The sequence below is a fragment of the Eufriesea mexicana genome, unplaced genomic scaffold (genome assembly GCF_001483705.2).
Source record: "Eufriesea mexicana isolate 0111107269 unplaced genomic scaffold, ASM148370v2 scaffold1837, whole genome shotgun sequence".
Lineage (NCBI taxonomy): Eukaryota > Metazoa > Arthropoda > Insecta > Hymenoptera > Apidae > Eufriesea > Eufriesea mexicana.
In genome coordinates this window covers 874,156-901,844 of record NW_016909955.1, presented here as the reverse complement: position 1 = coordinate 901,844, position 27,689 = coordinate 874,156, and the positions used below count along the sequence as shown (strand labels likewise).

General features: G+C 35.4%; 6 protein-coding genes and 1 non-coding gene across 13 annotated transcripts in view; 2 read left to right on the top strand and 5 right to left on the bottom strand.

Moving 5' to 3' along the window:
* Positions 1–1,807: 1,807 nt before the first annotated feature.
* Med (Smad/Smad4 homolog Medea) lies at positions 1,808–5,726 on the bottom strand. 7 transcript variants are annotated; one of them, XM_017902577.1, is made up of 12 exons: positions 5,488–5,724; positions 5,212–5,417; positions 4,959–5,107; positions 4,603–4,882; positions 4,163–4,420; positions 3,564–3,704; positions 3,172–3,357; positions 2,935–3,108; positions 2,619–2,873; positions 2,223–2,504; positions 2,011–2,141; positions 1,808–1,927 (listed from the first exon to the last, which is right to left on the bottom strand). In XM_017902577.1, exons 2-12 carry the CDS (start codon positions 5,276–5,278, stop codon positions 1,847–1,849), a joined length of 2,004 nt encoding a protein of 667 aa, XP_017758066.1. In that variant the 5' UTR covers positions 5,279–5,417; positions 5,488–5,724; the 3' UTR covers positions 1,808–1,846. The 7 variants fall into 7 exon arrangements, with proteins under 7 accessions (XP_017758066.1, XP_017758064.1, XP_017758065.1 ...); XM_017902575.1 differs by having other exon boundaries at positions 3,172–3,360; positions 5,488–5,720; XM_017902576.1 differs by having other exon boundaries at positions 3,172–3,360; positions 5,563–5,720.
* A 760-nt stretch (positions 5,727–6,486) lies between these two features.
* Positions 6,487–6,558, top strand: TRNAA-CGC (transfer RNA alanine (anticodon CGC)). Its single transcript has one exon. It is a non-coding gene; the product is annotated as a tRNA-Ala (tRNA).
* Positions 6,559–15,347: 8,789 nt separating this feature from the next.
* Vps51 (vacuolar protein sorting 51) lies at positions 15,348–18,372 on the bottom strand. The gene is made up of 10 exons (XM_017902608.1): positions 18,292–18,372; positions 18,091–18,225; positions 17,787–18,008; positions 17,088–17,683; positions 16,798–17,011; positions 16,498–16,722; positions 16,089–16,423; positions 15,853–16,030; positions 15,517–15,629; positions 15,348–15,456 (listed from the first exon to the last, which is right to left on the bottom strand). Exons 1-10 carry the CDS (start codon positions 18,370–18,372, stop codon positions 15,348–15,350), a joined length of 2,208 nt encoding a protein of 735 aa, XP_017758097.1.
* A 366-nt stretch (positions 18,373–18,738) lies between these two features.
* On the top strand, positions 18,739–20,927 carry LOC108549290 (uncharacterized). The gene has a single exon (XM_017902606.1). It carries the CDS (start codon positions 18,914–18,916, stop codon positions 20,846–20,848), a length of 1,935 nt encoding a protein of 644 aa, XP_017758095.1. The 5' UTR covers positions 18,739–18,913; the 3' UTR covers positions 20,849–20,927.
* Positions 20,928–21,605: 678 nt separating this feature from the next.
* On the bottom strand, positions 21,606–22,203 carry LOC108549305 (uncharacterized). Its single transcript, XM_017902621.1, has 2 exons — positions 21,863–22,203; positions 21,606–21,787 (listed from the first exon to the last, which is right to left on the bottom strand). The coding sequence occupies exons 1-2, from the start codon at positions 22,086–22,088 to the stop codon at positions 21,606–21,608; spliced, it is 408 nt and encodes a 135-aa protein (XP_017758110.1). The 5' UTR covers positions 22,089–22,203.
* A 270-nt stretch (positions 22,204–22,473) lies between these two features.
* Positions 22,474–23,545, bottom strand: Vps24 (vacuolar protein sorting 24). Its single transcript, XM_017902613.1, has 4 exons — positions 23,442–23,545; positions 23,323–23,383; positions 22,854–23,248; positions 22,474–22,786 (listed from the first exon to the last, which is right to left on the bottom strand). Exons 1-4 carry the CDS (start codon positions 23,484–23,486, stop codon positions 22,622–22,624), a joined length of 666 nt encoding a protein of 221 aa, XP_017758102.1. The 5' UTR covers positions 23,487–23,545; the 3' UTR covers positions 22,474–22,621.
* Positions 23,546–23,983: 438 nt separating this feature from the next.
* The window catches only part of LOC108549256 (uncharacterized), a 5,577-nt gene continuing 1,871 nt past the window's right edge, over positions 23,984–27,689 (bottom strand). The window contains exons 3-5 of the mRNA XM_017902551.1: positions 26,314–27,689; positions 24,227–26,223; positions 23,984–24,109 (exon numbers count right to left, since the gene is read on the bottom strand). Coding sequence (XP_017758040.1) covers positions 23,984–24,109; positions 24,227–26,223; positions 26,314–27,689 — 3,499 coding nt within the window. The remainder of the gene's footprint in view (positions 24,110–24,226; positions 26,224–26,313) is intronic.

The following is a 27,689-nucleotide window of genomic DNA, read 5'->3' as shown; positions in this document are numbered from 1 at the left end:
TCTTTCCCTTTTCCTCTTTAAAATGTGTTTTTAATGATGTTAATAGACTACCTCTTTTCAACCTTGTTTTTGTCACACAAGATAATATGTTACTTTATATAATAAGAGTAAAACATTTCACAATAACTCAATACTTGCTTAATTAAGAATAACCCATTCTTTACTTGCAACACAATGCGCATACACGTGCTTATATGTACAAAATTCTACTCGTTCTTATATCAAGACTGATCTTGATTAAGTATAACATAAAAAATATAAGAACAACATGAACACAAACAGCTAAATAATCTCTACTCAATTACAACAAAGAAGCAAAAGTTCAAAATACTATAATGTGCACCAATTAATAAAAACAAGCGGTAAACTTTTCTCTTTATATATATATAAATGAAGATAAAATGTCGGTATGTGTACATATACATATGCGCTCATGTATGTATATATATATACGGATAGGTATAAAATTTGGTCAACTTTTTCTCTGTATGATAATATTATCAAATATAGCATATATATAAGAATATTTTGTACGAATATAGAATAATAAAATGGTTGGTAAACAGTAAGTATAATTATTCAACAAGTACTACATGATAATAGTAGTAACACTGGTGGTTGATTAGAAGGGAGACATTTAAAATGAAGTTTACATAAAATTATGATCAGTTCTTGCTCAACTTTTTAAGCACAAGATCATACTACACTTTAGATGTCTTCATCTTGTCTTACCACCAACTATATTTATAATTATAATAATACTAACTATCGAATTAATTCATGTCCTTACAGGAAAAGTAATAGTAAAAAAGAGGAGACATGAAACATCATTACAAATCAAACACTGCAGGTATTTACGTAGTGATATTTTTTGGTTGTAAAGTATAAAACAGATGACAATATAGAAGGTTGTTCTAACAACATAGTATCAAACTACTGTCAGTACAACCAATACAGATATAATAAAAATATCCTTTCCTAATGCAATTTCTTCAGTATTTAATTGCTCCCATTAACGTTTCACTATGCAAACACCTTTCATTAAATTTTTTCTGGTTATATACTATGGCTTCTTTGACACTATAGATTTATAGAATAGCTTATATAATATTTATCGCTATGTTTCTACATACTAAAGCTGTCATCCGACAGTACTTTGAAACATATTGCATTCTTAGAAAACCTTCCTACTGTGCACATATATAATCCATTCTTTTACTGTTATTATATTTGACGTAAACAGTGAATTTAAAACTTATCATCAATCTTTAAGTAGGATGTACGTTGGTTATGCTATCTTACAAAGCTAATCTCAAAAAACGAGATTATGACTATTAATGTTTCCGAAAGTATCACGTTTTACCCACGCATTTTGCTGAGCTCACCAGGCCATGCCATAGAAAGTGTATCTTTCCCTTTAAATCAGATAACGAGTGCCTATTAAAATAGTAATTTTTCATCCTACCTTCACTTCTTGTAGGTGCACTTCTTTTTTCTTAAAAAATAATTCTTCATAAAGAAAAATAATATCTCCTTTGCAAAACATTTGTACGCTGACGGTTATGCAAGGCCGTGGCACACATTTTATTCTACGCAGTAAATCATGTGTGTAAAATATATAAAAAATTTCAATAAAAATCTCGAACAATTCTGTTTTCTTCTGGATTTAAACTTCACACTATTTCACTTAAACCAACAATTTTTTGTTGATTTTTCTCAAAATCTTTAACAATACTACAAAGTATTATATATGTATGCATTTTATACATTTTGCACACCTGATGCAGAGTTTGTAGTAATGTGATGTCTTTTATGTAATATATGTATTCTCCAAAATTAAATAAAATTATTCAATTCCCCGTGGACCATCTATTGGCATAGTATGTAAAACTTCATCCAGTAATTGAAGAGCTCGATGTAGATGCACCTATATTAGTTACAGAAATTTAATATTATTTAATTCTTCAAATAATAATTTACAACTGACATAACGTTGTAATATGTATATACCTCTATCCAGCATGGAGTTTCTTTTATACTTTGTCGAGGATAATCAGGACCCCAACCCTTTACAAAACTTAGACGCAAAATGCAAAGACGCCGCAGATCATCTACACCTATTCCAGCTGCTGCACTAAGACCTGTTATAAAATTAAAAAAAGAAATTGCATTTACAACACAAATAATTTGTATAATAACTAATAAACACGTATTATTCTAACTTTTAGTAATTGGTGCTCCATGTGTTAGGTGTCCTGCTACAGCTGCAGCTTGTGCTGCAGCTGCAGCTTGAGCAGTAGCAGCTTGTCCTCTCATTTGCTTATGACATTGCCGTAAATCGAAGACTTTAATATATGCAGAGGGATAAATTTTATGCACAGCATCCCCGGGTGCACGACCTGCTTCTCTGTCTAAATAATAAGACTGTACAAAGACACTATGTTCACTTTGGCATCTTAACCAAACATCCCCTTCGCCCCTTAAATCTAATACAACTCCTTTTCCTAAAAAGTTCATAATAATACAATTATTGATTATTACAATTATAAATTAAACAAAAAAAAAAAGAAAAAAAAAAGGGAAAGAAAAAACAGGAAAACAAAAATAATTTATTATACCTATGTGAAGACGAGCTTTTTCACTTTGCTCTGTTCTGTGGACGTTGCTCAAAGCTCCTAAACAAAATCTATTACCACCACTTGGATCCACGTAACCATCGACTGTTACAGTAGGGCAACCGCTGCTTACTTTAAACGTTTCACCTACTTGCGTATCCAATTCAAAGTAACCAACTGAACACCAATATTCTGGTGCTGGTTGTGTGGATAGTAAACCACCAATATTTCCACCTACTTCACCACCGTGACCACCCCCTAATAAAAATATCAATTAGAGTATTGTTATGATAATACAATTTATTTCTTATTAACTTACAATAAGAGGTAGGATGAAGATGTCTATGATCTGGAGGCTGCATACTTTGAGTATAGGTAAGAGTATTAGGTCCAGTCCACTGTGGTGCTCCTGAATTATAAGCAGCTGTTCCTACTGGAAATCCATTTGGATGATGAAGATGTACAGGTGATACAGGAGAATTTTGACCTTCACCTTTTGAAATAATAAATTTAAGATTTAATAACCATTAGAGGACAATAAGATAAGACAATATACCTAAAGATGCTGCTAATGCATCAACGGTAGGTGGTTGATTAAGATCTTGAGGAGGTGTGTTTGTTCCATAAAATGTTTCAGTAGATTGTCCTTGTGAAGGACTCAACATCTGTGCTCCGCTCCCTCCACTAGATGTACTCAATGACTGCTGTTGGCTACCTACGGTGTGACTCATTGGATGTACTACTGCTGCAAAATCAAATGTAACTCGTACACAATACAGGCAACACAACATAAAATATCAATTATTCTCAAACTTTGGCCAGAATGTCTGAAATTAATTACCATGTGAGATTACTACGAATTTTAATGAAATTAGCACAAAGCAACAAAAATTAACTGGCAAATAGACAGAAAATAGAATGTAAGAAAGCATTCTATTATATACGTACGATGATGAATGTTACGTGTTGTAGGATGATGAGGTGTAGGAATCCAGGTTTGTCTGGGGCAATTATTCTCATCCAATTTATTGTGTGGATTACCACCATTATTCCCTCCCCCATTACTGCCAAACACACCCTCACCACTTGCTGTGCCAAACAATAAAAGGAAAAAGAAAGAATAAAGCTAAAATGAAATCAAACTAGCAACGCAAAATAATTCTGAATAAAGCAATATTAATAAAAGATTTGCAGGAAAAAAATAAAACTTCCTAATAATCTAATACTGCAATAACAAAGCTCTTCTTATGCATTTATATTTTAGTGCACTGTTTTATATCACAGGATTATATAAACATGCTTTATTTTCAAATAAATCAACACAATCCATAGTCAAAAATACATTTATCAACTAAATTATTGAAACAGCGTATAAAAGTTAAAAATATTACAGCAGAATATTTTAATATGCTCAAAAATCTGAATATTTCACTAATAAATACTGCAGACACATATATTTTTTGTGCATGATAATCATTGAAACGTAAGATTTTCATAATAAACAATTATATTTCTCAAAAAATAAAGAAAAAGATACTTGTACTTACTTGGATTAGGAGGTGCTAGACCTGGTATAAAAGATTGTTGAGATGACTGAGTGTTATTAGATGAAGTGGGTTGAGCAGGTGGATGATGCTGAATAGTTTGGTTCATTTCGCCATCAACATCCATTGCTGATCCTACTGCTCCAGCCGCTGCACTTCCTCCACCACCAACTGAATACTCATCTTTGACCAATCTACCACCTGGTCCTACGCCCACTCCTGACTGCAGAGTCAGCCCAGATAGGTCTGTAAAGAACGGGTCTGTGCGGGGAAACCAACCCATTCCATCATACACCAAGGCCACAACAATAAATCATTTACACTTATGGTGCTACAAATGAATTCACAGAAGCTTTGCAAAGAAACAATGCAATGAAAAAAACATAAATTGAAGCACATGATCTCTCTATGAAAACAAGTAAAAAATATGTTTCATGACATACCTATGCCAGGAGATACAACTCTCTCATAGTGATATGGATTTACACATACAGAATCACATTTTAAGTCAAAAGCAAATTGGCAGTACTTGACATGTTTTAATTCATTCTTGTGTAAATCTGGCCATCTCCAGATTCGTGCATAAATAACATGTGGGAAACCCTTACGACCAGCAACTTGTAGCCTACCATCCAAAGTTCTCTGTATCGTAACACATTTGCTGGGATGAGCTCCATTTGTAGTAATAGCAGTTATTAAGCTATCTAATTCATCTCGTTTCTCCTAAAAAATATAAATTGCACCATGGTACTCATTAAATTCATTAGCATAATAAACTTACTTAAAAAATGATATTTACTTTGAGCTTTTTAACCAAAGATTCAATAGCTCTTTTACTAAATCCCTCACTTTCACCACCCTGACGATGACACATGAGCGAATGTACTATACTTAAACAAGCATCTGCACTAGTCGGGGCACTGGGAGCAATTCCTGTCATTTCTCTCACTATATAGAAACGTTTATATCGAATAATAAGGAGGAATATTTGCTGTATTAAACAGATACTAAAATTTCGAATATTTATAAAAAATAACATTGTTGCAACTTACATTCTGGATTAGGTTGCATTGGGGGCGAGGGATACAGATGACCTCCCCCGCCCGCCAATCCAACCATCTCTGTGAAAGCCGTGGCGAATACCGTTCCAATTCTCCGATTGAGACACTACTCTTATCCTTAGCTTTAATGTGTTCAAGTTTTTATGATTTACCATCTAGTAAAGGTCTATTAGCCATGTGTCGTAGATGTGGATTCACTGAAAGTGAGAAATAGTTAAATAAATTGAAAATAATCAGTTATAAAATATCAAGAAGCATAAAACGAACCTTATCGGTTGACGAACTAATAGAAGTCGAGAATACACGAAATAACCTTAATAGATTTGCTTTACGATGACGTACCGTGAACTGACAGTTACTTCGAGTAGGACGCTGCTAGTTTTTTTCGGAGGTTAGATTGAGTTGTTGCGACATCAGTACAACTTGGTAGAACCGTACTTATCTCTAGTATCTAAATGTAGAATTGGCGAAGCGACTAAAGCGCCAGACTATAACGCGCAAGTTTCAATGTTCGCATCCAGTTTGCCCCTCATCCATCTATCCGTCTTTTTCTTTATAAGACACACTGAATATTCCTATGTATTGCCGTCGAGTTTGATCTATGTTTGGGTTTCTCTCTACTACCTCAAACCGAATACCCATTATGGATGGGGGATAAAATGTGTGAGGAAATAAAATATTAATCATAATAACGTTGTTATGTGTGATACCACAGTTTGTGTTTTTGTACCTCTGACACAGGCTAACAATTTTAACCCCTCGTAAAGAGGAGTGCACGAGACCTACCTGAATTATTTTCACCTTCTTCTTCGCTTTCAATCTATTATGATTTCTGACAGTACCACTACAAGTTAGGTAGTTCATTATTGATCATAAATAGAAGCTTCGATAATTGATGGATTATTAATTTATTGATTTTTTATTATGAATACAAATATAATACATCAAGGGGCACATTTAATGAAATTTTTATTACGCACTCAAAGCTAACAAAGTGGGAATAATTACTTTCGTTTGTAACATTGTAATTAATATCATAATGAATATAGAATCGAATGAAAATGGAACTCTTTTCATTGAATTACATTTTATATCTTAAATATTTAAATGTTTAGTTACAAAAATACCACGAGGTAGTAAAAATTATATAAATAAAATTAAATATGAATGATTTTTCAATAAACGTTAGAATCAACATAATTTTTTTTATCATTTAAACAATAAAATAGTACAATTTAGTTCATGTGAAGTGCACAATATACAACTGGGGGTGTAACTCAGTGGTAGAGTGTCTGCTTCGCATGCTGAAAGTCCTGGGTTCAAATCCCAGCTCCTCCAAAAACATTTTTTTTTTTTTGTTCGATATTGATTTCTTATCACTCCTTAAATATATTCTATTCATGTGTAGTGTTTCTTTAATCATTTTAATATATTTACATAAATAATTACAAGTATGAAATATAGAATTTTCGGTGTTACTATATTAACAATATGCAAATCATTGCTTTGGACACTCAGGTCTTGCCAGCGAGATTTCACTTGAGATAAATCTCAATGCATAATTCGAGAGATAGATGTGAGTCCGGACCCATTGATAAGCACTTGAGCAGCAGGAGATATGGTAATTTCTAACCCAACCTAGTTACTCCTGCGGCACTAGTACTTATGAACAAGACAGGGTTATCTTCCAATGTATCATAGTCCTTCCGTTGTTACGATTCTACCTAGAGCCATAGGGATCCCCTTGTTGACGTAGCGACGTAATTCCTATAAATTGTCATGTAAAGTTAATCACTTACTTTTTAATTTCAAATTGTTTTAAGGGAAATCTGAATTGAAATTTTCACGACACGATTAAAAGAAGAGTTGAATGCATCGATTAACAGACAATTAAACAGACGAAGATCTTAATATAACATACCCACGTTTCGCTATAATTTAGCACGAGATTAGATAATCGGTAGAAGAATACGGTAGCCCATAGATATTGCGTGACACATTCACTGCGTGCACGCTACAATCGTTTCACGAAACAGATAGAAGTCATCAGTCAATTGTATTACCCTATTTATGAAATACAATTTATAAATAAACATATCCTCGTTTACTACATTTTCTCTCTATATTTATTCAATCTACCTAATTTATACTAGCCTAATTAGTTGTATACAAAATATTTAAAGGATAAAAAATGGAAAAAAAAGAACAGGAGAAAAACTCATACACAGTTATGCTAATCAAAGAGATAATGATGAAGTCGTTACAAAGCGGTATACGTCAATAGTAAGATATACGTCATAATTATTAGTCCGGACGTGGTACCGTACACTATATATCGTACACACTATAATGATGCGATGACACACAGTGGTACTCATTGAAGCGACCTCGAGTAATCATTAAAGTCGCCCACTATCTCAGCCTCTTTGTTCTTTCTTCCTCTGTTTCTCTCGTCTCTCCGAAAAATTTCTGAGCTTCGCACAGCGTTGGCCCCGCGTTGGAATCCGTTGCCTCTGCCTTGAACATTTTTATGCTTGCATATATAGCTTGCTAGCTTGCTCTATTCGAAACATATCCGCGTACACCAAAAACGTTTCTGAAAATATCCTACAACTGCATAAACACTATTGACAGTTTCAATTAACGTATCCCTGTTACGATTAGAACACCGTAACTATTACATTTCATCGATGCTCTCTGATTGGCTAGGCTGCAAAAGAAAAAGATACAACGATCATATTGGCTGTTTCAAATTTTTTAAAACTGGTCGGGCACCAGTATGTGATCGGGGCGAAATTTCAAAGAATAATCGTTTACCTATCGAAGCAAGATGAAGGGAAGAAACGAAGGACTGCAAATTCGCGAATAACATATCGCCTACGGAAATGTGTGCACGCACGATAGAGAGGGAGTCTACAATCGAATCTTTGATTTCTTTACCCCGCACCCCTGCTTAACGCTTCTCGTTTCATCAAACACCGTATTCATCGTTCGCCTGCGTGGTATGAGTAGAGGTTGGTGAACACGATTTTTTCCATGGAACTTCTACGGAGCTTCCAGCAGACATTCGCACGTTATCGAAGCTTAAAAAAACAACTGGAACAATGGCTTGCCTTTCTACGGATCGTTTCATAATAATTGCGAAGAGGAAACGAGAAAAGAAGATGCACGGATACCTAGTTCTAGAACGACACGTTAAAAATGTAAAGTCGCCGTAAGCGAAAGAGGATTATTAGATGTTGGCGGCCGTTGCAGATTCAGCTGGACGCGTAGCCGCCGTCTTCTGCCACGCATCTTGCACACGCAACGTGCGTGTGTACTTTCAACGGATCGGTTTTTTCGACGTTCGACTCGTTGGCTCAGATGCACCAAATGAAAAAGTATGCTATGGGAAAAGAACAAAGATGGCTGACGGAAAGAGACCGAGGGGTGGGGTAGGGCTACAGTAATAAAATACAATGCGACTATGAAGACAAAGTAGCGAGAGATTCATAGAAAATGAAAAGAAATTGATTGTAACTGAGTTTGTGTGTGTGGGGAGGGGGGAGGGGAATATGAGAGAGGATAAGAGAAAAACGAGAGGAGCGAGGAGGAGCGGAGAGTGCCACCAATTAACGCTAATTTCTGTTAATGTCGGCTCCCTCTGGGGTATTCGTGAAATAGCTCGTCAACTTATTAGGCTACGATGCGCAAATTGTGGGTGGATGACAGAACATGGAGAGGAGGAATTCCGAGAAACGAAGGAGGGAAACGGTCTTCGAGTAGCAAAAACTCGATCTCTCTTCTCTCTTAGAAATGACACTGGAAAAAATCGGCCATTACCGCGAAAGAGCACGCGATTCTCTGTAAAAATTCAAGAAGCCTCGAGAATCGTGGCCTCTGTTCAGCCCCGCGACCGAAAATGTTCTATTTTAAGAGCGGCGCGTTCAAATCAAGATCGAGGTACTTTACGATTTTTCCGCAGCTGCTTGTGCCGCTACGACTTTCGATGCATAGATATTGCGTCACTTTCGAACAAGACGAAGGAACCACGATAACGCGAGAATAAGCGAACAAAACTTCCCTCGAATCCCCGAAGAATCTCCCATTCCGAAAGTTTACTCTCGCCAATGTTTGAATTTTAAAAGCTCGATGATTTTCTTCGATTCACATTCTCTCTCGTGCTTTATACTATCATTTAAGAGAGGTCAAGAAGTCGTGACGATAAAGCCTGACGACCACGCACTGCGCCACGAGTCATTACGTTTTCAGAATAACAAAATGTCTTCAATTACGACGCTTCTTCCTGTGGTAACTCGTTTCGAAAATCAAGTTGCCATGCCTCAAACGAACTTTCAGCGAAGACAGAGAGAGACGCTTGTTTTCGTGGATCAGTTGCTCTTTTATCGTTTCCGCGATTATTACGCGGGGGGGCGCGTCGGTCTTCTCTTTCTCCTCGCTTCTTCTCGAGACTTCTATGCGTTTCGTCAAGTGTCAGGTTGAAACGATACTTTGCGAGGTTATTACGCGTGTGGTCACACGTGATCTTGGTTCTCGGATACCGTAAGCCGAGCACGGAAAATATATTTATTCTTCGGTCCAAAGAAATCTATCCAACTGACGAATAAGGAGGAAGAAGAAAGGCTAGAGGGATGGCATAGCCATTTGGATTTTCAGGTTTTATTAAACACTCGAAAGATGATAAGCGGGATCAGTCAACTATCCGGGTGAATTTTTATTAGATTAAAGAACGTTTCTCGTAAAACGTTATATTAATAGTGGAATGCTTATCGGAGGTGGCTTTAGCGGTTAAGAGTTAATCTTGTTTGCGTGAACATGAACATATTTATAAGGAAAATAAGAATAAAGTTTCTCTTATGTATATCTAATGCGTACAAACAATCGAATAGTCATAATGTTAGACGTGTTTCTCTATATAATCATGTGATTCTTATTACTTAAAAACTTTTACGAAATGTATCGGTGTTCGTAATCCGAAACTGGAAATACACGATAAATTACAAATCGATAACTTCTAATTGTAATGAAATTAAAATTTATTTCATTTTCGATTCTAAATAAAAAGTATATATTACTTGACTATATGCGATGTTCAAAAAGATCGTGTCAGACTTGATTGAACAATTGGAGGAAATCTCATGACCTCTAACTTCTATTTGACACTAGTGTCCATTGATGCGTTCTTTCGCACTTATTAATGTAACAACCTGGTGTGCCCAATTCTTCGGAATCGTTCGATGTTCGTTTTGATCTTCGAATAACTTCGGAATATTGTTGAAATATTTTAATAACACTACACTGTCATTTCAAACAAATTTCGAAGAGAGTACCAAACAATTCGAGATTCGATCGATCAATGAAAAGTTAACGAAGAGAAAAATACACGGTAATCACAGGAAACGATCTCGAAGGAAGGAAATACGAACTATCGCTGGAAATGGATAGGCTCTGTCATATGTATGGAACGTATATAGTAAAATATATTTTCTTTCAAGCTTTTTCACGTGCGTTTCTTGGACTGCTGCACAGTTCTTCCCCGCACGTTCGTCGAATAACTATCATTAATGAAGAATTCCTTTCAACTGCGATTTGTTCGATTTAATCAGACGAATTTCAAACGTTCGCAAAAATCCGCCGCGCCAAAAAAGGCTAAATGTGAAAATGCGATCTAAATCACTGAACGATCGTTAAAAATGGCAAACTGTCGCGAAGAATTTGTGACAAACTTTCATCTTTTTCTCACGCGACTCGTTTGTTTCACGAGTTAGAATTGTTTGGAAAGAGGAGAAAAAAAAACACGCGCACGACACATGCATCACAACTGCAGACTGACGACTGAGCGATAAACTGTTCTTGATTGGCTTAATATAGTCGGACGAACGCTGTAATTGGCCGCTCCTTGCCGCGCGGGAAATGATTGGTCAATTTAATCCTAGAAGCACGGTGCATTAAGCATTCAACCAGCGTTCAGTACCTATTAACGGTTCGCAAGAGAGGCATTGCCACTGCCACCGCCATGGTTTTCTGCGCTGTGTGACGGTACACCCAGTCACGGTGGTGGTATATGGTTCTTTCTTTATCATCTTCTACATACTATGGCCTTTCTGAACCTCTCCCCGTCTAACCCCGTCTTTCTCTCTTTTTTCTCTCTTGCCATCGTTCCAAATCAATTTACCAATTGAAATCAGTGCCGGACAGTGAAGAATCGCGTCACTGAATGGTCTGCCAACCGCCGGGCAATGTGCGTCTCCCCTGTGCCTGCCTTCCACCGCTTGTTATCAAACCATTCACCGGCTGACCAAATCCTTATTGCCTTGCCTTGGCGCACGATTTGAATCGCGCGGTTGACGACACAACCATCCGCTAGATTCTCTCTATGACAGTGCTTTTCAACCTTTACTTACCGATCGAATTACCACATATACCAAGGTACGATTTGCAACAGAATTATTTGCGAACGGAATTTCGAATCTAGCGCGGGATATATAAAATGAGAACCTCGACGTTGAATAAAAAAATCTAATCACATGTAATGGAGATTTGGTTGAAATCTATGGGAATAATGTATATTTAGGATTCAAGATAGTGGTGAGTCGTATTAAATTTTATTTATTAAAAATTTTTAATTAGTAGATATTGGGAAAAATATATTTGAAGTACTACGTGAGTCACGAGACGTTATATGACATGTAGTACTATTTATTTAATATTTTATTAAATAATATAAAGATGTTGATACAATAGCAAGGAAATACAAAAATAATATGTTTCAGAGTAGAATAAATAATTATTTGTATTTATTTAGTAAATTAAAAGATATACATTCTTCGAAATATGTTGATATGACTTACTAGGTATCGCGGTTGAGAATCGCAGGCACGAATGATGAGCGTCCGCGACGTTGATTGGTCGAGAGGTTCCCTTCCGGTTCAATGAGTATATTTTTGGAGGTGAGATTTCCCGCGTCGCTATTAGTTGTTTTCCGGATATATTTTACTTTTATAAGTGTAATAAATGATTTTACATGTGGAATGAATGTGAATTTAAAGTCGTAATAACACTCGTTTAATAATTGTGACGCGTTTGAAAACATACCGTGTACCAGAAATACGGAAAAATGTACTTGCCATTGCAAAGACGATCGTAAAGGACCTTTCGTGATTACAAGGCATTTTTAAACGCTAATTCAACGCTCCGTAAGTACCGAATTTAACATAATATCGATTACCTGTTATTATCTTCTGAAATATTGTATTGTAATTAATCTTAATCGTGTCGTGAAGCCATCGCAGTTATACCATTCCTGTGTGAAAAGTAATCGTGTCGAGGTGAATTTCTAAATCATCACCTACGGCACTACTACTTAACAGACAGATTAGCAAATTAAAGTAACGTGGTCCTGTTTCTCCGCGTCTTCTGCCTTCGGCAATTGCCTACTGACTACGTTATACGAAATACAGGTCCAAATATATACCCTTAAATGGGACTAAAGTTCAAATTTTTGATGGTCATTACTCAGGCGAGTTTTCTTATCGTGTCTTATCTCGGTTTTCCTCGGAATTTACCATGAAAATACAAATCGAAAAAATGCGATCGTTTTTTATAAGACAAATCACCTCTGATAACGAGTAGTTTTTCAACTTGCTCCACCTGCCGAGAAGATAGCTTAATTTGCGAACATAGCAACGAGCGTGTAATTTTCTCGCCCGTTGTTACGGTCACAAATCGAAATATCTCCAGCTGTAACTCTTTTTTTCCACCTTACCTGAAAACATAAATAATTCCAGCATTTTTTCGTCGATAATTTAAGGAAAATGCAAGTAGGACGATACTATACAATGTATTCATCGTGTGTATACCTTGTTTTCGTAATATTATTCTAATTATTATCGCTTATGCAAAATACGCGTGAAGTGGAAGTCTTTCAAATAGATTTATCAGCTCAAATAGTTGGTCACCATGTGAATCATCGGCAACAAAGCTTTTCGGTCGTTTTCGATGTGTAGTATCTTCGTTCTCAAATAACGAGGCCTGAAAATCGTATCGTTAGACGAAGGAATAATGATCGAAGGACCGTGAGTAGGTCCGACCGTGCAAATTGACGAAGAATGACGGTAGTCATACAGAGTACAGTGGGAGGAAAAGGACAGCGTGCTGATTAATGCGTGCACGCGGTGTGCCCCTATACCACAGAATGCGCTCCTGCACGACCGTCAGCTCGTACTTCGAAATATGTAGTTTAGTCATTTCGTGATAATCGTCGTCTCTGCGTGGCTAGATCCACGCACGATTTTCTCATGCGGGTCCATTTTACTGATTTAAAGTAGCTTACGTAGCTAGTAACGCACCTTTTATTAGGATACAATCCCTGTTACGTAGCCTTTTCTTCCGTCGATGTCAATCTATTGTACGTCGATTAGGGCAGCCTCGGTTTCGTGAGATTTAAATAAAAAATATGAATCGGTTTAATGGCTATTCTTCGGTCGTCTTCGAATTTGCGATCAGAGAACCGTGAGCGAATCTACGATCATGAAATCACTCGCGAATAATTTCTCGGTAACATTTATATATGCCACAGTTGTTGCGAGAGGCGTAATTGTTATTTTATTATTTGGTAATTCGAGGAAAGACTGCACCGTTAAACTTGAGGCTGTCGCATACATATGTTAATCACCGAGACATGTTGATACCTCTTGCTCGATATATCTAGTATGTATATACAATAATATCGTTCAGAGGACACTTACTTTCGTTTTATGATACTCGATCCAAGCTCGTTCTTCATATACAAAATACAACACGATTACACACAATTTTCTTGCCCATCGATACCTCGTATAACAGTGGTTTAAGTTGGAATGAGTATGGCATCGAAAATACACTTCGTAGCGCAGAGAAGACACACGTGCACAGGTGTTTTCTGTGATTACGTGTGATTACATATGACTCGATGATGATATCGCTCTCCTACTCTCGAAAGAATATATATTTCACGCATCCAGATGGAAATAGAATCTCCGAGTTATTCGTCCTTCTAGTATCACGCAAATTAAAGGTAGTTTCTAGGAGTGATCCCAGACCCTCGTTATCCGTTACAATGTAAACATTTGAAGTACCGGATTTAACTGTAACAACCGCCGAAGTAAACGTAAATTTGAAATATCACAATGAACTTTCAAGATGGGATTGAATTCGGAAGCAGTTCGAGCGAAATTTAGCGAATTTTCCTTGGATTTCCAGGGAAATTCATGATTGAACGAGAGAATGGTCCCTGCCGAGTAATTTAGAAGAGTTTATTAAATTGGGTAGAATGCTGTGCGTAGGCCTACGCCGGATACTCGGAGAATGAATCTCATCCAACGAGAGGAAGTTCGAATTAACTCGAGCCACTGCCAAGGGGGTACGGCAGAACCCCATATACTATAAGCTCTTGTCCCATTTATTCTTTGCACATTTGTGCGTCATTTATGCGAGAATTATGCGAGAATTATCGATGGAAAAATCTCGTTCGAGTAACGTTTTCAATTTGAAAAAAGAAGCTCGAGTACTTTCACCTCAAATTAGCATCGAATTCGTAACAGGTACAGAGAAACGACGAAAAGATCGATCAAATTTACGTGGTAATATAGTTCAAAAGTGCAGAATGTAACAGAGAATTAAGACTTATTAGAATCATTTGACCCTGCTTCTTATAGAGTACTAAGTCTTTGATGAGTTTATTTTATCCCGGATAGGTGGGGAGGGTAAAGGAAAGGAGACAAAAGATCGTATCGCCGAATCGATGGAGAAGGAACGACAGAAATGTATGTCGTGCATCGTGTTACTTGAATTGTAGTACTTTGACACGATCTGGCCCTGTAGTATTCGATCTGCGTGGGCGGTCATACGAAACGAATAAAAGGATGGAGAGATAATTACTTAAAAAATAGGTTATATCTTATGATTCGCCATAAAATTTATTTATGGAATGTACAGTGTTAATGACAAAATATACAAGAATATACACAATATTATATATTGTAAATTGTAATAATATTTACTCATTTTTACAAACAACAATGATACTAGGAATGACTGTACAGTACGCCAGTCGAAATAACAATATCGATACTTCTCTTTCTATTTCTTCATCCTCTTTCACAAATAATATCGACTACACTTGGTTCCATTAAGACTGGTTCCAAACATCTGTGTACAGCGCTTCCAAGTATTTCGTCTAGTAAAGAATGGACGACGCTGAAAACAAATTTTCACGTGAAATTATTTGCGTGTAAAACAGTGATACCTAGAACTTACTTTTCATCCGAAACGAATCTCCATAAATATAGCTGCAAATAATGTGTGTCCACTTGAATTTGTTGCAGTCCATATTTACTGAATGTTCGTAATCTTACACACTCTAGAAAAGTCTGCAAATAAAGAAAAAGTTCCTATCATAAAGTTTGGATAGAATGTTAAGCCTTGATAGTATCGAATGCACAAAGTATACTGCGTAGTATGCGGTATACGCAACGCGAGAAAATAAGGTATCTTCGTGATGCAAAGTGGATAATGGCTGTGCTATTTTATCATTGTAACTGTCCGACAGCACCTGTTTCTACTGCGGTACTGTGCCAGCTAAAAGTATTTTACCTTTATACTTATTTTGATGATCCCCGTAAGGATGGAAGCTTTGTTAAACTGAACTGATGAGAAAATTTCAATGCGTTCTGAGAATAACTTATGGATATTCGTCACCAATGACGAATCTATATGATTGGACGTGTACGATGACCAGCTTGATTTATAGTGATGCCTCGACACACTTACGCTACAAAAAAAGAATGTTGTTTAACGGAATCTTATTTATTGTTTAAAAAATATCGTACCTATGCGTTTTCCTACTGCTATCGCTACTTCTATCAACTTGACCATCGGAATCGTCGTATAATGCAGCGACTTGAGTATCGATTAATGTTACATCTTCTACGACTCTCTTCATTACAGCTCTAACTGTTCTTGGTTCGATCGTATGTAACCAATCCCTCGTTTCGACGGATTTTCTTAACATTTGCGACACTGCCAAACCTTGAATACGAACGTAATGATTTAATAAATTTTGCGCCGCTTCTTGGAACTTATCGCATAGCTCTGTTTCGATTGTAACGACGTTTCCAGATGACGCGTATTGTTCAATATTGAACAAATTATCGGTAGTAGTAAGCTGTAATGCAAAAATGTTCGAATGACTTTTCGTAACTGTACAATTTAAAATAACTTCGAAATTATTTATCCTACCAAATATTTCACATTATTTTCTTTGTACTCTATACACATCTTACTCAATAAGAGTAGGAGGGTGGGTGGAAATTTTTGAATGTCAGATCCAGCACAAAATCCACTTGCAGTGACTATTAAATTATGTAGAAATCCAACTACTAATCCCTCCCTAACTTCATCCACGCAAAAATTTTTGAGGAATTGTGTTTTCAAACTGAATGACAAATCTGGTTGTAAAAAGACCTAAAATTATATGATTTTCAATCAATTAATATCGAGTAATAATATTTCTAGAAATTATTAAAAAAGAAAACAAACCAGTAAATCTTGTAAAACTCCTTTAATTTTTTCGATGATAGGCATTATAAGTAATATCTGAAGTTCTGCCAAATTATTATCTCCTTCTTGAGAAACTTTATTTGTCAATATTTGTTTCACTTTGACAAGAGTTTCGTTTAAGTGACCTTTTAAATTGTCCAAATGATTACGACATTGTTTCCTACCCGCATTAATAACGATATTGGTACCTGTTCTGCAAAATAGAAATACATGTTATGATTTTCATTTTTCTATATGCTTTTTTATACAAACAATCTTGTTTTTATTACTTTGCAAAGTCTGTTTCTTTACATAACATGTTCATAGCTTGCAGTCTTCTGTGGAATTTATCTAGTGCTCTCACTAAAATAGCTGTATCAGTTACAGTTTCAACTCTCTTTCCAATTAGGTCAAAATATTTTTTCATGTTCTTCATTATGAAACTATTCAAACGAGCAATAGCTTTTGTATCAAAATCATCGGTGAATTCGTTATCTTCGGATGGTGGCCGATTTATGAACATATCATTGTATGAAGCAACAATTAAACATAAGTCACTAAGAAAGCCTGAACTAGCCATATCTATAAATTCTATGATATCATTTTCAAACATATCCTGTAGAATATTTAGCTGTTCAGTTAATCTTCCATCTGCATGTGTTAAAAATTCAGCACACAAAGAATCAGCTGGTTCTTTTAGCTGTAACAAAAGATCTACATTTTCTGCTAAAGATTTAGTTGATGCATCTCTTTTATGAAATTGCATTCTCAGTCTTGACTTAAGTTCTTCTACAATATCCTCACAGTCTTTTTGTATTCCTTGAAAGGATGGCATATTACCATATTGATTCAATACACGTTGCGCATGAATATAATCTTGTACTGCCTAAAAAAAAAATAATTAAGAATATATCTTTATTTAGATATAATTACTTATATGCATTAAATGAAAGTGTGTGCACTATGATGATATAAAATATAGCATAGACCTGAGCATAACTTTCTTCATTCATTTTATCTTTTAAATTCCCAGGTAATTTAAAGAGGAATTGCAACTTTCTTAACAGGGCATGAACTGAAGATAATTTGGCAATTTGCTGTCTAGTACCCTGTAATGTTGATGAAATTTGTTCTGAAAAAGTAGTAATACTGTCCATATTTTTTGCTAGTGAATCCATATTGTCTTCCATTTCTTTAAAATCTGTTTTCATCTGAATAATGAATGAGCATGTTACATATATATTAAAGGATCTAATAAATAATTGCATCTGTGCAAACTTGGAATAAACTTACCTTCCTAATAGTATCTGTAGCAGATATAAATTTATTATAATTTTCATACACTAAAGTTTGCATATCAGAATGTAAAATTTGAGTATTTTTTATAATTTCTGTTTCATGATCCATAATTTGTTTTAATGTACATTCCTGAAGAAATTATTTTATAGTGTCAAACAAATGTAAAAAAAATTTTTAATTTAAAAATATACTTACTTTTAATAATTTTTGGAAATACATATCAGGATTGAAATGTTGTCCATTAATATCATATGGATTGTTAGAATTTTCTGCCATTTTTTCTATCTTTCTATCGGCAAAAGAATATTTTGACAGTAGGACTTTGTCAGGTTAGCTAATGTATCACCGAGTTACAGATGTATTATTTTATGAAAGGTTAGGTCGAAGACGCTGCAATAACCAACATAACCTCTCGTTCAGTTTAAGAAGAGCGCAACAAGTGTAACAACATGTAGAAAAAAGTGATTTTTAATATTTATTTCTGAAAAGGACGTGCTCGATAGTAAATTTTATGCTTCCAAATTTTCTCAACATTGTTGTCTTTTAGATAGAATTTAAAATTTAAGGTACATGTAGGAGTGAAAAATAATGAAGGGGTTATTGCATCTGATTATTGAATTTTATTCTTCAAATATCATAAAATTGCATCGTATACAGAAGGATTATAAGAAGATAATTTAATTTTCATATTTTGCAAAATATGTCAGCCACAATAGTCAGAAAATTTCTGACTTAGACTTAACATTTTTCATGAACTTGTGACAAGATGGAATTGTCTATTTGACGAAAGTATAGGGATAAAGAATAATTCAAAAAGATGCCACATCCGTGTGTCGTATGCGGTCGTTCGCGTATGAATCCAAATAATAAAGAAGAAGAATATATGTTTTTTGGATTTCCTGTTAATGATGAAACTCGATGTAGAAAGTGGTTGGAATTCTGCTGTCGCGAAGATTTGTATAAACTTACAAAGAAACAGTTACTTCAAAGAATGGTTTGCTCTAAGCATTTTGAACAAAAGGATTTTTTGAACGAATATCTTGATAGATTAAACTGTACTGCAGTACCCTCGATTTATGATCCTAAGCAAAGCTTATACAACATAACCTGTGTACTATGTGGTCGATGTCGTCGAGATCCACCAGGTTTGGGTTATGATGGTGCAACTTTCCATCACTTTCCTGGTGAAGAATTTCGATGTCTAAAATGGCTTGATTTTGTTGGTGTAGATTCATATTACAGATTAACAAGAAAAGAAATTTTGTTTTGTTACATTTGTTCAAAACATTTTGACTGTTCCCAATTTATGCCTGGTTATAAAAGCAGATTGATAGACAATGCAGTTCCCAACATCAGAAATCCTGATCAGTTGGACGGATCTGAGCAGTATGTTGTGGAATTTGTATCTGAATCGAAATATAGTTCCTCAGAGAAACCTAAGAAATTAGACCCTTTGCCACCTGCTGTTTTAGAAAGTCAAGCATGTGCTGCTTGTGGTAGATCAAGATCTGATCCAATGAATAAAGTAGAAAGATACAAATTCCATCCTTTTCCTGCTTATGAGATTGGCAGGTGCTTAAGATGGTGTCAATTTTTGGGTAGAGAAGATTTATTAAAAATGTCTCCAAATCAAATAAGAAAGTTGGTACTTTGTTCGAAACATTTTCAAACAGGACAAAGTTTTCATAAAGTAGGGCCATGTGATGCAGTTCCAACTATAAAGGATATATCACAATTGAACTGTACCAATTCAACAGAAAAAATTGAAGATGACCAAGATGTATTAGAAGAATCTAATTGTACTAATACAAGTAAAGGAATTAGAAAGCCAGATTTTTCAAGACCTTTAGTATCTAGTAAAAAACCAAAGGTAGCTAATAAGCCCACTCCTCTTGCTAAGAAACGTGGGAAATCTAAACGGCCAACTCTTATTAACATTCCAAGGCCTGATCCTAACAATATTGAAAATCGTGTGATAAGAAAATTGCCACTTCCTCCTAATTCTAATTGGAAAATCCAATTTACAGATCAACTTCAACCTATAACAATAGCAAATCATATTACATCAAATATTCCAAATAATATTCAAGGTAACATAAAAAAAGTGATTCTACCATTTACTGGTGATATATCAAATTTAGGTGCTCCTATTCCAGTGCATAGTTTATCCAGTATCCCTCCAGGTTTATTAATTAAAATAGATCTTCCTGAACAAGAGCAACAAAAACCAATGAAAACTATGAATAATCAGACTAGGACTAAAATTTTACATACTCCTACTACCTCTAATGAAATTGATACCAGGCAGCAAGCATGGGTGAAAAATGGTGAAGCTTCAGTTACATTACCAGTTATAAAGCAAAGTAAAGATGAAACAGACAAAAATTTAGTGGAATTTTTGTCAAACTCTTTAGAAGACACAGAAGACAGTAAAATGACCATTGAAGAATTTGAAGTACACGAAGAAGTTGTATTGCCACATACATTAGAAGTACTAGACGAGGAAGCAGCTAATGTGAAAGAAGATCAATTTTATGAGGATTTTGAAGAAGTAGAATGTTTATCACCTAAACAACAAAAACCTGTGCGGCGTAAAAAAGTTTCAGGGACAATGAGAAGGACAATTTTTCCTATTAGAAGTGAAGTCAAATATTTTTTGCGTAAATTGGCACCTCACATGCATAGACTTCCTAGGAAAGCTAGAGCACAGATAAAACTTTCAATTGTTAATATGGTAATTAATCATTTGTAAATTTGCTAAGACATAAATAAATAATAGTATTTTTAAGAGTATACAGTTAAATCTAAATACTTTAAACTTATGCACATTACAGCTACTTATATATTGAAAGAGGTCAGACATATACTCTTTAAACAGTGATAATTAAAGTATATTATTTTTATTATATATTTATAACATGATGGTGATAGGCACGATAATAATAGGTTAAAGCAACAAAAAATTTTGTAGAGTACAAAAGATATTTGTAGTAAATTCTTTAATCATTTTTATGTCATTTGATTTTATTATCGTTGAAATGTACATTCTTAAGTGACAGATATTATTGAGAGAGAGAGAGAGAGAGAGAGAGAGAAAGAGAGAATGTTACAAAGATTTGTAAAAACTTAATGATTTATTTTGAAAATAAATTAAAAATAATTGACATTACATCCCAAATTTTTGACAAAAATGAACCATAATTTTAATATGTAATTTATGTAAATCCATTTGTATTTGTATGTATGTACATATATAATAAATATGCATATATACATATATGTATAAAGTTATATTATGTTGCAAAAGAAATATGTAAAAGGATTTATTGTGCAATAAAATTTTTGAAAAAATATTGAAATATAAGATGAAATATAAGATAAAAAAATTTAAGTTAATTTTTTAATTAGTTTGAATATTTTTTCAAATATAGAACGTTTAATACTTATTTAATATATTTTGAATATGCAAATATTTATCATAAATATTACAATGTAATGGGATCAATAGTTTAGAGTTTTAAAATGAATTTGAATGGTATTAAATCTGGAATAATAGGAATCCATATTTTGTCTACATTGCAAGTATTAATATTTGGTTGTTCTTCAGAGTAAAGAAGTATAGGTTTTGATATATCTTGACCTAATTTCAAATGATTCTTTATCCACAAAACTTTTGCTGATGCAATTGGTTCTAATATAAAGAAATAAAAATTAAATGATTAAATTCATCTTATTAGATAGTGAAAAGATTTGTAACTTTGTTCACCTGTATTCATTTTAGGTAGTAAATAGTGTTCTGTACCAATGCTATAAGATTTGAATTCATTTACTATTTTTTGGTAGTCTGTACATTTGCATAATATGCCAAGGGGGTGCTCTACACAATTATCAAACTTGGAATACATAATTTTGTATGGAATACAACAATTCTGTGATTTAGCATAAGTTGATATTAAAATACTGAAGTTGAAAATGTCTGAACTCAGCAACATTAAAGATAAGCATGTGTAAATATAACGATTTTTTGTGTATATGTATCTATCAGTGATCTATTAAGGCTTGGATTATCATTAATATATTAATATATGCAAAAAGTGTAATCAGAAAGTGCACAAACAATAACAATTAAAATCATAGTTTATATATAATACATATTAATATAAGATTTTGGTGATTGTAATTAAATTAAGAAGTGTATGTTTCAACATAATACAATCAAGAAGCCAGCTTCTCTGTATTTATGACCTTCACATATAATTAAAGTATGGTGACATCTTACAAATCATATACAGATTATAAAAGCTGGATACAAAAACTGTATAGATAAAGAAAATTTTTTCTTTTCTTTTTTATAATACATTCGTTTTTAGGTTATTCGATTTAAAAGCATTGATCACATATTATTAGGAAACATTGAAATATACTAGGCATTCTTTTCACTGTATTTGTACCTTATTTATGTATATGTTCAATAAGTGCAAGCTGTTTTTAAAGTCAATGCAAATGAATTATTTATATATTACACCTAGCTACGAAGACTTTGTAGTCTTATTTTCATTTCTTCAAGTTCCTTATCATCTACTTCTTCATTTTCTTCCTCTGCAGAAGTAGACGCTACAATAGATCCTGGTGTTTCTGTAACAACTGCAGGTGCTGTACCCAATTGACCTGCAGTTACTTCCCATAAGATCTGTAACACGTATTAAGTACTTTATTAGTATGCTATATATGTTTCAAAACATATCAGAATAATTTACTTTGTCTATTTCTTCATCTGCTTCATCTTCCACTTCTTCAGAATCTTCCACAGATTCCATAGTTTCATCTAACATTTCTTCAATAATTCCAGCTTTCATCATTTCTTTTGATAATTCCCTCATTGTTGCTGCTACTTCTGGTACTCTTACTAATGACTGCATTGCTTGCATCACTTCTGTAGATTTTGATACTGAACCAGCAACTCTAATTGTTGCTAATTGATTTTTCATTTGTAACGAAACAGAGTTCATATGCGCTTTTGATGTATAAAGCTTGTTACAGGTTTTACGTGCACGTATTATTTCCTTTGCTAAAATTTTACAGACATCTTTGTCACCTTTCTTTGCTGCTTCTTTTAAAGAACGTTTTATTTTATCTTCTTCTCGTTGAATTGCTATATATCAATATTATTATTCACGTTAGAGTGTAATGCGTAAAGTATTACTAATTTACTAGCTAGTAGCTTACCTCTAACCTGTCTATCCAATTGATAGCCTTCTTTCCTTAACTTATGTGTCCATTCTTGTACCTGAAACGTGATTCCTTATAAACATCGAATAGATATTAGAGATCATTTCGGTTCTAACCATTTCTTTCGGGTTCTTGTCCTGAGATTTGCCAAACAAACCCATTTCTTTGCTATGTTGACAGAAGTTCGTGTCTGCCAAACATAACCAAACTACCTTCCATTGATGCGTACTATAAATTATTTTAGGTAACTACTAGCATTACGTCATTGTATGAATCATACAAAATATCTCATATAACGCAACCTTACAAAATACATTAAACGATGTGGAAGATAAAGGGAACATTATTTAAAAAACAGGCAAAATATTATTAATATTAGTATTCTTAAAATATCGAAAATAGTTCAAAAAGAAAAAAAAAGAAGATTGATTGATAAAATAATTAGGAAAGGTTTAATCATTTTCAAGTTTTTTGATCTTTTTTATTTATTTTATCATTACGTTACATGAGCGAGTCAGAAAAAGAATAACGCCACATAGTATAAAAAGGTATTAAAATATAGTTAATTAAATTACAAAGGAAGAGGACAACTTGAATTGTTATATCGATATAAAATTAAAAAAAAGAAAAAGAAAAAATATGAAAAATAAACAGATATTTATCTCGTAGTACTTGTATTTAAAATTATATCTCTTAGCCAGTGTAATACATTTGTTATTATTTCTATTTGTTTGTTCGTGTTTTCATTGACGTTACGTTCATACCGATATTTCTCAAGTTCTTTCTCGTTTTTCGTACGGTATTCGTAACTCGTTTCATCACCATTATTGTATAGATTATCGTTCGTGCTTTCTTCTTTCGCGATAGCTGTTTCTCGTTTATTGCTTCCCAAAGTATTCACGGGCATTAAATTATAAAGATCAGTGTCAGCGTTTTCTTCCTTATTCTCGAAATTTTTCCCTCGATCTCTCGATCGCTCATCAATCTTTCCCTTCCCGTCGAAATTCCACGGAGTTTGCACTTTCTCCAAGTTCAGAGACAGATTGTATCTTCTCGCGAAAGTTTCCACGGGCATCGAGAAAATCTGTAAGCTGTCGTCAGCTGAATCATATTTCCTTCGTTCGTTCGGCAGAATTGATTTCGCCGATTCGCGTTTGGAAATTCTTCTATTCTTCTTCGTTCCAATTGTCCCATCGGCATTTCTCTCTTCTCGACTCCTTTTCACGGTACGAACAACATTACCTTTCACGGGCACGCAACAGGGGCACTCCTTGTTTAATAGGTGTTCACAGACCTTCCTAGAAATCGATAAAGCATAAGAACCATCGTTTAGTTTTCTTATTTCTAATGGCAGCTTTACACCGTCACCGATGTAAAATAGCTCGGAATTTTGAAGACTTTGCACATCGCTCGTGTCATTCTCATTTTTCATGGTGATTTTTCCCAAATAGGCGATGTCTGGCGTGGTATCATCCGTGTATAACTGGCTAGTTGTGCTTTCGTGTTCTAATCCCACCAATCTTTCTGTACTTTCGGTATCATCAGCAGTTTCTATAGGATTCATTGTTGCAGAATTATGCTCTGGAAGCGCATAATCTTCTTTCCCCATAGTTGAAGATTTTCCTTGAATTCCTGAGGTAGCAGCATCGTTTGGCCAAGTTTCAGTGGGAATCGAGTTATACGTTGATACTTCGGGGAATTCTTCCATGTTCCACGTCGTTGTTTTCAATTCTTGGGTATTAAATTCTTTTATGTCATTTGGCGTTTCGTTTTGCTCTGAAAATTGTACGATGTCTTGAGTTGTCTCCGCAGTGGAATCAACGGTAGTCTCCTTAGAGGGTTCAGGATTCATCGTTACTCCGACTATAACCTTATCCGAAGGTTCCATGGTAGACGAAATGGTTTCTTCTTCGCGCGATGTGTCTTTCTTGTTCTTTTCGTACGCAGTCGGTTCTAAACTGGACAATTTACTTTCCTCCTTATCATTCAGGCCTGCTTCGCTTCTGGCGATGTCCAGAAACTTGTTCATATCAATGTTCGATACGTCAAAAGTGGTAGACTCGATTACATCTATCTCCGTTGTAACTCCATCGTTTTCCATTTCGGCGATACTCAATTCCCTGTTTAGAATACTCTGGACAACCGAATCGTCCAAAGTCTCGTCGTTGGTTGCATTCTCCGACTTGAAGGTATTTCGAACACTTTGGATAATCATGTTTTGAACGGCAGGGTTCTTAGCTGCTTGCAAACTGATGGCTGGATCACGTATAAGATTTTTAACGTTGGTATGCAATCGTTGTAAATGCGTGGGAAGACGTGTTTCATCGCCTACAGGTTCCAAAGTGACCATATTCGTCATCCATTTGCCGTTCTTGAATTGATGCTCTTCGACAGTCATCGGTGGAAGCTCCGTCTTGGAACTAGGTGCAGCTGATATCGTGTTGCGTAAATTGTCCCTTATCACGTTGGACGCCCAATCGCTGTCCAAGCTTTTTCTATCCATTCCGGTCGCTCTCGACAAGAGGTCCTTTACTTTATCCAGGACAGTGTTCTCTATTGCCGGCATGGACAAAATACCCTTCAAGTTCGGAACTTGCACAATTTCCGGTAGTAAATCTTCGCCCTTCGTGGAACCTACTGTTTCCTTGTTCACGTTGCCATCCATTTCAGAGGAGTCACCAGTGGCAAAGTTATTAATTACTGCTTTTATCGATTTCTGCAGCAGCCTGTTGTCGCAGAAAGGCAACGCCTGGTTCGATGGGTCCTTTACCCCTTCAGCGTCGTCGATTCTGGATGATTTCAGCGTCGACTCGACGGAAGGAGAACCGTCCTCGTTTTCGTTCCGAATCGTCGTTACGTGCTCTGCACCGACTCTCTCATTGTCCTTATTTATGAAATCTTCAGCAATTGTCGTATAATCGTTTTCCGACTCGGCGGGATATATTGTCTCGTCTGTCAAAGAATCGCTAACTGGATTTCTTTCTTCGCTCTCATCACCGTCCATTTTTTCTTCCGCCTTATCAGATACGAAATTTTTTCTTCCGTAATCGTTCCTTAATGGACCAGCATTATTCTCCGTTTCCGGCAATTTAGTCGTATAATCTTCTGCAGAAAATTTCTCGTTCGATCGAGTGTCTTTATTATTGAACTTTTCAGATATATCACCGTCGTCCGAAGACACAGAGTCTTCGGAAATCGACGTAGTTGCTTCCTCTTTGGTCGAAGATTCCTTGGAGCCAAAGTTTTCCTGCGTACTCTCCGCGTTGGATTCTAGGTCCTGGTTCGAACCCTGGTCCTCGTTCATTGATTCCTCTTTACTCCAATTCGGATTATTTCTTCCCAATACAACGCTCTCTTCGCCGTTATTCATTTCATCGGGACCCCTTTCATTTTCTAACTCTTTTGCTTCCATGTTCGTTCCAATTTCCATTGGACGTTCCGATGGCATTGGACTTCCCGTGGGAACGTTCTGTCGACTCTGCATGTTGACGTTATAATTGCGATCCTCTTTCGAATCAGTATTCATAGAACCCGTGCTGCTTATAAAGAAATCACTGTAACCGGTTGATTCATCGTGTCCAGTTTCGTTGTCATAAGCTTTCGACGTGAAATATGCGGTCGTAACTTCCTTGATATCGGAGTAATCCACGGTCCCGCTGCCCGTTGTTTCGTATTCGTTCGCGTACTCGTTTCCGAAGCCCGTGGATGATCTGGCATTCGTGTTTGGATTAGCAGCTTGCCCGTCAGAAATTTCCGCGGGGGTTTCGGTACCTTCCAACGATGGCAAGTGATTTTTATCAGAGGAATGCACCGATTGCAAATTGGAATCTCTTTCGTTGCCAGTTGAAGTATCTTCTTGCACGGATGTTTTGAAAGTTGTTGCGGGAATCGTATTTTCAGAAGATTGCGACAGACTATTGCCAATTATATTTCGAGGACTCGCAGCTTGCCCAACAGTTTGTTGATTTTTATTTAAATCGCGTTGTTGGCTAATCGGCATTCGTTGCCCAACGATGGAATCGGTTTTCCTAGCAGCCGAATTAAATGGGTAATTAATATTTGTCGGAATCGCTTGGTGACCCGTGTTTTCCGATGCTCGAGGATCTACGTGATAGACGTATGGAACGTATGGTATGCTTCCATGCTCATTTTGCGAGAAAATAGGATGCACGTTGTTAGGGATATACCTAGGCGCATAGTGAATTTGCTTCCCGTGGACTGGCTTTGAACGTTGCTTGTTATCTACTGATATCTGCTTATTATCAGGTTTCTTCTTTATCTTATTTTTCTTCACCGATGGCTGCGGCTTCGAGACCATATCTCCACTCGTGTCTGCTTTAGAAGAGGAATCCATCTTTTCCCTA